At 36.0% G+C, this 12,910-nt stretch overlaps 2 protein-coding genes across 29 annotated transcripts in view; one reads left to right on the top strand and one right to left on the bottom strand.

The window, feature by feature from the left end:
- The window catches only part of DLG2 (discs large MAGUK scaffold protein 2), a 1,831,252-nt gene that overhangs the window by 719,108 nt on the left and 1,099,234 nt on the right, over positions 1–12,910 (bottom strand). The window lies entirely within an intron of this gene.
- Positions 3,859–5,495, top strand: LOC108315583 (mortality factor 4-like protein 1). The gene has a single exon (XM_037744439.1). It carries the CDS (start codon positions 3,874–3,876, stop codon positions 4,843–4,845), a length of 972 nt encoding a protein of 323 aa, XP_037600367.1. The 5' UTR covers positions 3,859–3,873; the 3' UTR covers positions 4,846–5,495.

Here is a 12,910-nt window from a genome sequence, read left to right as displayed (position 1 = left end):
GACCTGGGCTTTTTTTGGGTGGTAAGCTCTTAATTGCTGCCTCAACTTCAGACCTTGTTATGGGTCTGTTCAGGGTTTCAGCTTCTTCCTGGTTTAGGCTTGGCAGGAGGCAATTGTCCAGGAATTTATCCATTTCTTCCAGGTTTATTAGTTTGTGTGCATAGAGTTGTTTGTAATAATCTCTGATGATGGTATTTTTTTAAAAAGAATCTGTAAATCCACTTCTAACCTGTAAGCCTCCGCTTCAATGTTATCTCATCTTTGCAGTCCAAATCAATGTATACCTTTCGTGTATTGAAATGTATCTCATGTATTGAAAGGTATATATTGGTATTTGTATTTGACTATTTTACCGTATATTTATGGCACTATATCTGGACTCACAATTCCATTGATTTATGTCTTCACAAACTCCTGTCTCTTTGAAATATGTAAAACCAAAGTGTAACACAACCGACTTCAGTGCACTCTCTCAGGACATTTTGAGACTCTTTCTGTGGGCCATGGTCACTCATATTGGCTAAACTTTTTTTTTTTTTCTTTCAAGATGGAGTCTTGTTCTGCTGCACAGGCTGGAGTGCAGCGGTGCAATGGCTCACTGCAACCTCCACCCCTGAGTTGAAATGATTCTCCTGCCTCTGCCTTCCAAGTAGCTAGGACTACAGATGTGCACCATCACATCTGGCTAATTTTTGTATTTTTAGTAGAGACAGGGTTTCACTGTGTTAGCCAGGCTGGTCTTGAACTCCTGAACTCAGGAAATTCACCCCACCTTGGCCTCCCAAAGTACTGGGATTACAGGCGTGAGCCACCACTCCCAACCAGAATAAACTATTTAAAATAGAAAATAATAATAAAAAAGGGAAAGAGAAAATGATGTTTTGGCTGAAAACTATGTATTTAAAGATAAAAAGGAACTGTACACTGTATAGAAAACACTGTACTCTAATTGGTAAATTTGTTTATCATAGGGATTAAGGTTAAATGTTTTAAAACCAGCTTACATGTATACTAGTATTAAGTAAGTAGTGGATGGTAGAAATTGGGAGCCCAGCTTCTCACTATTGGAGAAAGAAGTAACAGATAAGCAGAAAAGGAAGGTTAGAATAGAATTGGATTAGAGTCAGAGGCATAGATAGGAACTCATGTTTAAATATAGATGCATATAAGCACCCAAATTAATAGATTTTAAAAATTATAGATATATGTGTATACATAGAAAAATATACATACATATTTTATCTAGTTTTATCCCTTGAGAGAATCTGGAAACACTACTTTAGCCAAGTGATAAAGGTTAACATCACCAGAAACGTCAAGCGGATATTACATATCACCTCATGTGATGTACTGAGAAAGTCAGTTGACGTCTGTGATATTCTTTTTAAACACTCATAAAACTCATCTAGTCATTAAAGTGAAAAAAAAAATCTGGGTAAATCTAGATTAGGCACATTTTACAGGATACTTGGCCAGTATTCTAAAGATAATCAAGGTTGCAAGAAATAAGAAAAGTCTGAAAAACTGTCACAGACTGGAGGACTTAGAATAACATGACAAATAAATGGAATGTGGAATTTTGGATTGAAACCCACAAGAGAAAGTATACATTAATAGAAACACTGGTGAAATCCAAATAAAGTTTGTAGCTTAGTTAATGGTAATATACCAATGTCGGTTTCTTAACGCTGACAAATACTCTATCCTAATATAATATGTTATCAATAGGAGAAACTGTTTGAATAGCATACAGAAATTCTCTGTCCTATATTTTCAATGTTTATGTAAATCTAAGATTGTTCCCAAATGTAAAAAAAGTTTGTTCATAAATAAATGGACAAACACTTGGACCAACACTTAGCAAGAAGGAACATATGAATAAAAAATAAACACAGGAAAAAGATGCTCAAAATCTTTAGTCTTAGTGGAAACACACGCCAAAAGCACAATGAGGGCTGGGCGCAGTGGCTCACGCCTGTAATCCCAGCACTTTGGGAGGCCGAGGCAGGCAGATCATGAGGTCAGGAGTTTGAAACCAGCCTGATAAACATGGTGAAACCCCGTCTCTACTACAGATACAAAAATTAGCTGGGTGTGGCGGCACATGCCTGTAATCACAGCTATTCAGGACGCTGAGGCAGGAGAATCGCTTGAATCTGGGAGGCAGAGGTTGTAGTGAGTCAAGATTGATCCACTGCACTCCAGCCTGGGCAACAGAGCAAGTAACTGTCTCAGAAAATAAAACAAACAAACAAAACAAAAGCACAATGAGACGCCACTCACTGGAACAGCCAAAATTAAAAAAAGATGAACATTAAATGTCGAAGAGGATGCAAAGCAACTGCCTCACTTATGCACTGCTGGTGCAAATGTAGACTAGAACAACCACTGTATCAAAATGTTTGTCAGGTTCTTATTAATAATTGGCATTTTCTTATAACAGATAAACATAACACCTACCTAATGATCCAGAAATTCTACTTCTAGGTATCTACTCCAGATAAATTAGACTAGGTGCGGTGGCTCACACCTGTAATGCAGCACTTTGCAGGGCAGAGGGGAATGGAACATCTGAGGTTAGGAGTTAGAGACCAGCCTGGGTACTATGGTAAAACCCTGTTTCTACTAAAAATACAAAAATTATATAGGTGTGGTGGCACATGCCTGTAATCCTAGCTATTCAGGAGGCTACGGCAGAAGAATTGCTTGAACCTGGGAGGCAGAGGTTACAGTGGGTCAAGATCGAGCCACTGAGTTCCAGCCTGGGTGACAGAATGAGACTTTGTCAAAAAAAAATTAAATAAATAAATAAATATAAACATATGTCCACAAAGAGTTCTGTGAAGAATCTTCATTGCAGCTTTATTCACAATTGCAATAAAACTGAAAACAACTGAAATGTCTATTATTAGGAACATAGATAAACCATGATATGTTTAAACAATAGAATACTACTTAGAAATAAAAGAACAAGTTCTTGATACAAATTACAATATAGATCAATCTTAAAAACATGTTGAGTGTTAGAAGACACAGCAAGTATATAATGAATTATCCCATTTTTATGAGTTTAAGGAAGGGCAAAACTAAGAAGAAATCAGAATACTGATTGATTCTGGGAGGGCACAGACTGAAAAAAAGATAGAACTTTTAAAAATAGAACTCTATATCTCAATTTAAAGTGTTTGTTACCCAAGTGTATTCATTTATCAAAATTCAGCAATCTATGCACTTTAAGAACTGTGCATTCTGCTGTAAATAATTGTGCTTCATTTAAACATTTAGGTAAGGAAAAGAAAGGCTCTGACTTGAACTCTTGAATCAAGTTGCTAAAGTGTATCACTAGATGAAAAGAAAGAAAACAGCGGTAGAAACAGAATTAACAGAAATTAATATCTGTTAGTTCTCATTGGAGCATAAACTATGGTAAAAAGATTATAATCTTCTCTGTCTCTCTTGATTGCAATTAAGCCCTCTCTTATTGGTGATACCAAAGTACTTTGTTCATTCCTGTATCCCTCTATTATGACATTTCTATTATTGCCTAGATGAACGCAAATGATAATCTACTTCAGCCTAGGTAATTGAGTATTATCCTGTTATACTTGTAGTCTACCTCCTTCCCTGCCCCAGATTGAGGCCAGTGCCATATCCTGTACAAGAGAAACTTTCAAAATTATTTTGAATAATTATTTATTTAAAAGAGATATTGGGTCTCACTATGTTGCCCAGACTGGTTTCAAACTCCTGGGCTCAATTGATCTGAGCACCTTAGCCTCCCAAAGGGCTGGGATTACAGGTGTGAAACACCAAACCCAGGCATTTAATTTGTAACAGGTTTTAAAAAGGGAAAACTTGGCAAATCACTTATAAATGGTGCCAAGGCAGGACCCAAAGCCTAAATTCCAGGAGGGTAAGCGAGTGCTGTGCTTTCATGGGCCTCTTCTGTATGAAGCAAAGTGTGTAAAGGTTGCCATAAAGGACAAACAAGTGAAATACTTCATACGTTACAGTGGTTGGAATAAAAATTGGGATGAATGGGTTCCGGAGAGCCGAGTACTCAAATATGTGGACACCAATTTGCAGAAACAGCGAGAACTTCAAAAAGCCAATCAGGAGCAGTATGCAGAAGGGAAGATGAGAGGGGCTACCCCAGGAAAGAAGACATCTGGTCTGCAACAGAAAAATGTTGAAGTGGAAACAAAAAAGAACAATCAGAAAACACCTGGAAATGGAGATGGTGGCAGTACCAGTGAGACCCCTCAGCCTCCTCGGAAGAGAAGGGCCCGGGTAGATCCTACTGTTGAAAATGAGGAAACATTCATGAACAGAGTTGAAGTTAAAGTAAAGATTCCTGAAGAACTAAAACCATGGCTTGTTGATAACTGGGACTTAATTACCAGGCAAAAGCAGCTCTTTTATCTTCCTGCCGAGAAGAATGTGGATCCCATTCTTGAGGATTATGCAAATTACAAGAAATCTCGTGGAAACACAGATAATAAGGAGTATGCAGTTAATGAAGTTGTGGCAGGGATAAAAGAATACTTCAATGTAACGTTGGGTACCCAGCTACTCTACAAATTTGAGAGACCACAGTATGCCGAAATTCTTGCAGATCACCCTGATGCACCCATGTCCCAGGTGTATGGAGCACCACATCTACTGAGACTATTTGTACGAATTGGAGCAATGTTGGCCTATACACCTCTGGATGAGAAAAGCCTTGCTTTATTACTGAATTATCTTCACGATTTCCTAAAGTACCTGGCAAAGAATTCTGCAACTTTGTTTAGTGCCAGTGATTATGAAGTGGCTCCTCCTGAGTACCATCGGAAAGCTGTGTGAGAGACGCTCTCACTCACTCACGTTTGGATCTCCGTAAACACATTTTTGTTCTTAGTCTATCTCTTGTACAAACGATGTGCTTTGAAGATGTTAGTGTATAACAATTGATGTTTGTTTTCTGTTTGATTTTAAACAGAGAAAATAAAAGGGGTAATAGCTCCTTTTTTCTTTTTTTTTTTCATTTTAAAGTTGCTGCCAGTGTATTCAATGATGGACAACAGAGGGATGTGCTGTAGAGTGTTTTATTGCCTCTTGACAAAGCTGCTTTTGAATGCTGGTGGTTCTATTCCTTTGACACTACGCACTTTTATAATACGTGTTAATGCTGTATGACAAAATGCTCTGATTCCTAGTGCCAAAGGTTCAGTTCAGTGTATATAACTGAACACACTCATCCATTTGTGCTCCTTTTTTTTTTTTAATGGTGCTTAAAGTAAAGAGCCCATCCTTTGCAAGTCATCCATGTTGTTACTTAGGCATTTTATCTTTGCTCAAATTGTTGAAGAATGGTGGCTTGTTTCATGGTTTTTGTATTTGTGTCTAATGAATGTTTTAACATGATAGATGCAATGCATTGTGTAGCTAGTTTTCTGGAAAATTCAATCTTTTAGGAATTGTTTTTCAGATCTTCAATAAATTTTTTCTTTAAATTTCAAAAAAAAATAAAATTAAATAAAAATAAAAGGGAAAACTTATAGGTAAATATAATAAATGTATGCCCATTTCCCAAAGTTTCCCTATTGCCTTAGGTGAAAAACAATACTAAAAAATGGAAAACAAAATTTTAACTCAAGATAAAATAGACTTTCCTTAGTATCATAAATATGTCTAAAATTTTTTTATTTAGTTTTATCACCTCCAGGAAACTCAGGCTATAAGAACCAGATTTCACTCAGTAGACAAATCCCTTTTGTTAAAGGGAAAATAATGGCTGATTATATTCAGACATTTGCTTGCTGTGAAATAAATGTATCAAAATTAGAGTAGATGGTTCCAACATTTCCAAACTTAGAATGCTATACTTCTATTCTGATATAATAGAATGAATAGATGTGTATATAACCTCCCTCAAGTGTGAGCTGGAAAGGCTCAGTGCATTGCATGTAAACGGTTATGCCAAGATGCTGGTTTCATTATGAAATGTCTACATTAAGCACTGTTTGCAGCATCCATGCTGTTCTGTGTTTTTCTGTTATTTCAAATGAAGTAATCCATCTGTAGAAAATGAGCAAATGGAATATTCATGAGTTAAGTGATAATTTTTATCATCCCTGGAGACCATCTTTCTTTGGGTTGTTTATTACCTGCAGAACTCGACTGTGTGAAAATTGATTAAACACTATTAACTAATTATAGTGATACCAGAGCATATTTCTTAAAGCAAACACTAAAAGCATAATAATTCTCATGATAGAAGGTATGCTTGCAGGGCTGGGTCCAGGTTTTGTGGGGCTTGAATCTTATATAATTTGGGGACCTCTTATTTAAGAAAAATGACACAAAATTACAAAAACAAAATTGCTACAATCCGTCCTGGGTATTGGAAAGAGCCATGCAAATGAATGGCCTAGAAGTTTCATTTGCTTAAAGGTAAATATGCCTTTGCTAATTTTATTTTAAGAAGTAGTGGCAGTAGACTAAAGGATTTGTCTATTTAAAACCTATCTAGAAACTATCAAATAAGCCTTTGAATTTTCTTAAATTGACTTGAAAACCAGTGGTTAATGATACTTTTCTAAAGGGTCATTTGACTGAATTCAAGTACTGTACTTACTTTTGCTTTTATGAGAGGGGGTAGGTAGATAGTTCCTATCTGAAAATCCATGCAGCCACATTGTGTGAGCCACAGCGTTATAATTTTTTACTTGTAGGAGGAGCTGCTTACACAGTTTACCAATTCCCTGGGCCTTGTTCCAAAAAACATAAATCCTCAAAATGAAAAAAACTCCTCCCAGTCCTTAGGTGTTAGGTCAGAGGAAATCTTCCATTCCCAACCCCACTTCCTTGCCAAACCACAAGAAGGATTAATCACCTGCTATCTGACCTTCTGTACTCTTTGGAGTCATCTCATTATATCACTTTTCTCATTTTCATTAGTTATCTGTGTATGGGCCTGACTTTCCTAGAATGTGAGCTCCTTAAGAGCAGGAAACATTCTTTGAACTTAAAAGGCCTAGTGTACACTGGGGGCTCAATAAATGTCTATTGAATAAATTAATGAATGACTGCTTTAAAGGTAAGCTACTCAAGGTACGATCCAAAGTATGAACTAGTAGCATTGGCATTACCCAAGAGCTTATTAAAAATACAAAGTTTCCAGACTTAAGACCTACTGAATTGGAATGTATGTAAGATCCCTAGGTAATTCCTATACACAACAGAGTTTGAGAAATACTGTGGTTTTTGTTATTGTGGTAGCTTGAATGGAGGACTATACCAAGAACCATATCATTTTATACTTCAGAATTATTCATTTATTGGTTATAAATATGTTTGCCTCTGCTGATCACACCCACAGCAGGCAAATAACCCAATGGACTACTATCCTACTTAGTTTTTCTTTTCCTTAACAAAATAAAACAGTAATTTAAAAAGCACAAACAGTAGAAGTAGTGAAAGTTGATAATGAATATTTCAAATACTAAATTGAAAGTTCAGCTATCAATTCAGAGTCAAAACTAGGGTCTTCACATGTATGTGTGCGTATATATATGTTTCACATATATGTTTATGCATATATACATACATATGTACATGTTTATATATAAACATATATGTGTAAGCATATTTACACATGAATAAACATATGTCTGAGTATATGTAGGCATGCTTTGTAGACAGATATAAAAACATATATACATTTATATATGTGTTTTTATAAACAAATCCTCAAAAGTTCAACATCAGTTTTTGTAGACCAATACTTCTATATCTCAGAAGCTTGAGATGAGGAAATAATCTTGGGAAATTACATAAAATTAAATTTAGCCAGATTGTATTCCCAGTACAGCTTTTAAAAAGTATGTGCGTGCCAATAAAATATCAGATTGTAAATTAAAACTCACCTAGTTTTAATTTCATGAAAGACACATAACCAGCATATTCAGTTTACAGTCTACTTCCACACCCTCTTGTTAAGCAGATTAACCAACTGTCTGGAATTTTTTCAGCAAAAAGAGATAAAATCATCTTGGCTCAATTTTAAGAGTATATATCTTTTCAGGCACTTAGGTAATCTACTGAGAGAGTAATCATATATTAGAAATGTGATTAAGTCAGCATAGGTATAAATATATCCATTTCAAGAACATACATATCAATTCAAGTCTTGAATAATAGAAGGAGAAATTAAAGATTGCAAAGAACTGTCACCTATGGCAGAAGCTATTAATCATGTCATGCTGAAGAAATAATGACTGTCTTAGAGTTGCTCAGTTCTTCAAGGTGAACTTCAAAAGAATAAAGTAACTTCAAAGAAAAACGTAGAAAAAAGAATATGAATCACAGTAGACATGTTGCTCAGGGAATTAAGCATGTGCCGGCTTTAGTTGATACACAGGTCCAAAACATGTCAAAGCTTATTTTTCCTTTTCAAAAATCATACTCTGAATTTTCTCTGCAACATGAGCTGAATTAGAAAACTTCTAATATGACTAGGTTATATCAAAGTATCACCCAGGGTTTTGTTTCTAATATGAGGCTCTGGGTCCAGGCTCACTGGCTAAAGTAATTTCCTTCTCATGCTTTCTTGGTTGCCCCCTACCTATTCAAGCAAGCATCAGTGGGCCAGTCCTTCTCATGCTGTGAATGTCTCTGAGTTTCTCTTCTTATTTTAAGGCTCGTGTAATTATAGTGAATCCCTCTAAAAAATCCAGAATAATCTCCCTATTTTAAGGTTAGTTGATTAGCAACCATAATTAGTCTGCAAATTCTCTTTTACTGCATAACGTAGTATAACCAAAGGAAAAACATCAAACAGGATTGATCACAGGGGCCACAAATCTGCCTACCACACTGTAATAAGAATCTTTAACCCTACTATTTGTTTTATACATAAGGATTTTGTTTGTCTAACAGGATGCTGTAAACTAGACACTTTCAATGGATTTGGGTTGGGATGAGTGATGAATAAGTAACAGAAAGGCCTAGAGAATAAGCTTGTCCAATTTAGAAATGAGGGAAAATAAAAAAGAATAGGAAATAGGGCTAAGAGTAAGGAGAATAAAAGGAACAGTGGATATGCAATTGAAAGCATGAAGGAGACATCAAGTTTAATACTGGCAATTGGTGGAGAGATTGTATAGTGGGCTATAATATAAATCTCTAGCAGCAAAGTAATATGATATTGCTCATAGTAACTCAGGTACTAAAAATCTTAAATATATAGTAAGGATTTTCTGATTTTCACACTATATAAATGGCTTGTAATAAATAAAGTGTGTTTGTTTTTCGGAACTTACCAGCTGGCACTATGGAATCATGAAAATATAGTAAAAACGGAAGGGGACAGCATGTATATAAGTGGCAAGCTCACAGTTAGCTCCTAAAAAATAAATTAACAGTAGGAAAAAGTTTAATTATTATAAAAAAAACTAGTTGTCATTAGTTAACATCAAATCAATAGATAGGACTTAGCAGAATGTTTCCTAAAACTAACTGGTCAATGAATACGTTCAAACTCTCCATCAATATGAGCTTCTTTCCTTCTTTCTGTACATTTTCTGGTCCGTGTTCTAATACCTATGAAATGAGCCAGAAATAAAGTGGCAGAAATATGTGACCATTGATATGGTTTGGCTGTGTCCTCACCCAAATCTCATCTTGAATTATAGCTCCCACAATTCCCGTGTGTTGTGGGAGGGATTCGGTGGGAAGTAATTGAATTATGGGAGCAGGTCTTTCCTGTGCTATTCTTGTGGTAGTGAATAAGTCTCACAATATCTGATGGTTTTATAAAGAGGAGTTTCCCTGCATAAGCTCTCTTCTTTTGTCTGCCGTCAAGTGAGATGTGCCCTTTACCTTCCACTGTGGTTGTGAGGCCTCCCCAGCCACGTGGAACTTGTGAGTTCATTAAACCTCTTTCTTTTGTAAATTACCCAGTCTCGGGTATGTCTGTATCAGCATCATGAAGATGAACTAATGCAACCATCAATAGCACACTAATGTTATTTCAAAAACAAAAACCAACAACAAAATGGGGGAGAAGGGATTATGTGGTCAAATAAATTTCAGGTGTGTTAATTTCAACAAAACTTAACAGACATATTTATTCCATGCTGGATTGCTCAGAAACTTTACTAATGTTCATTATAAGTTGTTAAGAGAGAGATTTAATCTGAAGAGTTTCCAAAAACATTTGGCTAGGAAATGTTTTCAGTCAGACTATGGCAGAGGTTGCCAGCTGTTCAAAAAATTTTGTGCTTTCTTTTTGATAGTAGAAAGTAAAACCTGTGGCCTGGTGCAGTGGTTCACACCTGTAATCACAGCACTTTAGGAGGCCAAGGCCAGTATAGTAGTTGAGGTCAGGAATTTGAGATGAGCCTGGCCAACGTGGTCAAACCGCATCTCTACCAAAAATAAAAAACTAACCAGGTGTGGTGGTGCATGCCTGCCATCCCAGCTATTCGGGAGGCTGAAGCAGGAGAATTGTTTGAACCCAGGAGGTGGAAATTGCAGTGAGCTGAGATGGCGCCACTACACTCCAGCCTGGGTGACAGTGCCGGCTCTGCACAGCTCAAAAAAGAAAGTAGAACCTGGGAAGCAAGTTTCAAATTCAAGAATGTATTTCCTGGCTCCTCTTGTATCTACATATTACTGGGTGACAGGTTCATGAGTTGGAATTTGAGCAAAACACATATGAGTCCCTGAAGCAAGGCTTTTAAGAAAAGAGTATCCCTTGTCTGTGATCTCTTTCTTCTTTCTGGGCTAGTAGAAAGAATTTTGGCAGACCCTCAAAATCAAAGAAGCATGTGTCACTGTGTGGAGGAAAGTTCTCAGTGATTAGGAAAACATGTATTAGACCAGTGATTTTCTACCTGGTGTGATTTTTGTCCCTCAGGAGACATTTGGCAATGTCTGTAAATATTTTTAGTTATCACTACTGAGGAGAAGGCATTACTGACATTTAGTCAGTAGAGACCAGGGATGCTGCTAAACATTCTACCGTGCTCAGAACAGCCCTTTATAACAACAAATTATCCAAAGTATCAATAGGGCCAAAACTGAGAAATTATTTAGACTGTTAAGTGAGAGAAAACTATTTTTCTATTGTATTAAGGCACTGAAATCATGGGTTTATTACGGCAACTATTGTTACCCTAACTTCCATTGCCTAGAGTTTATGTTCCAAGGGCCATTCTTCTGGGAAAATACATTATATAATCAATCCTATAAATACCATGATTTATTGGTTCCCAAGATGTACTGACTCTACCTTCAGATAATTTCTGAATTTAATTCCAAGCTCTGTATTTCAGCTGGCAAAATCCTACTAAGATATGCATTTCCTCTTTCCTGAAGTATGACAATAATTCCCTAAATGGAATTTTCTCCCAAGTTGACTTGGTTATTGTTACAGCATTAAGTCGTGACAGAACCAGAACTTGAAGTCAAGTTTCTGCACCAACTCCTTTGTACTCATTCACTAATGAGTGAGAAGTACTCTAGTATTATAGGGAGATCTTGAACATGAGAATTGAAGAGACCTACATTTAAATACCTTTGTCTTGATTCTTACTAAAATCATGATTTTAGAAAAAGCACAAAGTACATGTCTGAGTTTTGCCTCATCTGTAAAATAAAAAATTTAAGTTTAGATTTTTTTTTTTTTAGAATATAGTTCTCGGGATATGGCAAATATGCATTAAATTGTAACAAATTATTAGGGGAAAAAAATTGCATTGCTCCAGGCTTACTGACCTATTTTTTTCACTGAACTATTTGCTGTCCATCTAGGTAGATGTTTCATTACCCTAGAAGGAGTGTTTTCAAGGGGTGGGAAATTTAAGTTGTTCAAGCACTGTCTTTCTCTCCAAAACTTACTTATGTGGGCCTGCACAGAATACTCAGACTTCTGGCTACTCTCTTGTCTTTGTGCCCCTTATGACCTGCAGCCAGCTTACAGTCGGATTTCATTTGTAAGCATTCACTCTTTTTATTGTATTGGTTTTAAAGTTGCTCCTTTGTGTTATATACACATACTGTAACTTGGTTATTTTTAGCTAATGATATAAAGTAAATTTACATTACAAAAATTATGAGGAAACAAAGAAGAAATACAGGCAAAACCTCATATTGTTCCACCTGCCAGGAATACTTACATATCTAAATTTTACCAGTCTACTAAATGTCTTACTTTTACCCTGAAAATGTCCCTGACATAGGCGCTTAAAACAATTGTTCCCTCTATGGACTTCCCACTCTGCTTAGTATCTCTCTTTATTTCTATATTAATGTGTTCATATATTCATTCCACAAATATTCATTAAGTATCAGGCCCTGTGCTGAGACCCATCACTGTGTAACTTGAACTCTGGTTATGCATTTCTCTTATATCTCCTAGACAAAATTTCTTATGGCATTAGATCACAGGTTACAGATTTATGTACTCCTCACATAGAACCTACAGCTACACACAGTAATTGCTTAGTAAGTATCTATAATACTCACTGCTTCACACAGAAGCTAGAGATTTACTATTTACCATAAGTTTTCTAATTACCTTGATGTATCTAAGGAGAGGATCACAAAGCACACACATACACAAAAACTTAAGTCTGGTGGTTTCTATGTTTCACTTCTGGTGATAGTAAACTCAATTAAAAATTAAAGCAGGGATATATAACACAAAACTATAATTTGGGCAATGCTAATCTCTAATTTTATGTACTGAGGGAATAACATCAATCTTCTAACATGGATAACAATTAACCCTTAAGAAGGTTTGCTAATGAAAGTGAAAGAAAAGCCCAATTATGTATAAAAATCACAGCCGCCAATTGAGCTTGGGGGATTAAGAATACCAACCATTTACATGACTGAGAATTTATAGGACCTTAAAAAGTGT

The sequence above is a fragment of the Cebus imitator genome, unplaced genomic scaffold (genome assembly GCF_001604975.1).
Source record: "Cebus imitator isolate Cc_AM_T3 unplaced genomic scaffold, Cebus_imitator-1.0 Scaffold174, whole genome shotgun sequence".
Classification (NCBI taxonomy): domain Eukaryota; kingdom Metazoa; phylum Chordata; class Mammalia; order Primates; family Cebidae; genus Cebus; species Cebus imitator.
This window is presented reverse-complemented; position numbering and strand designations above follow the sequence as displayed.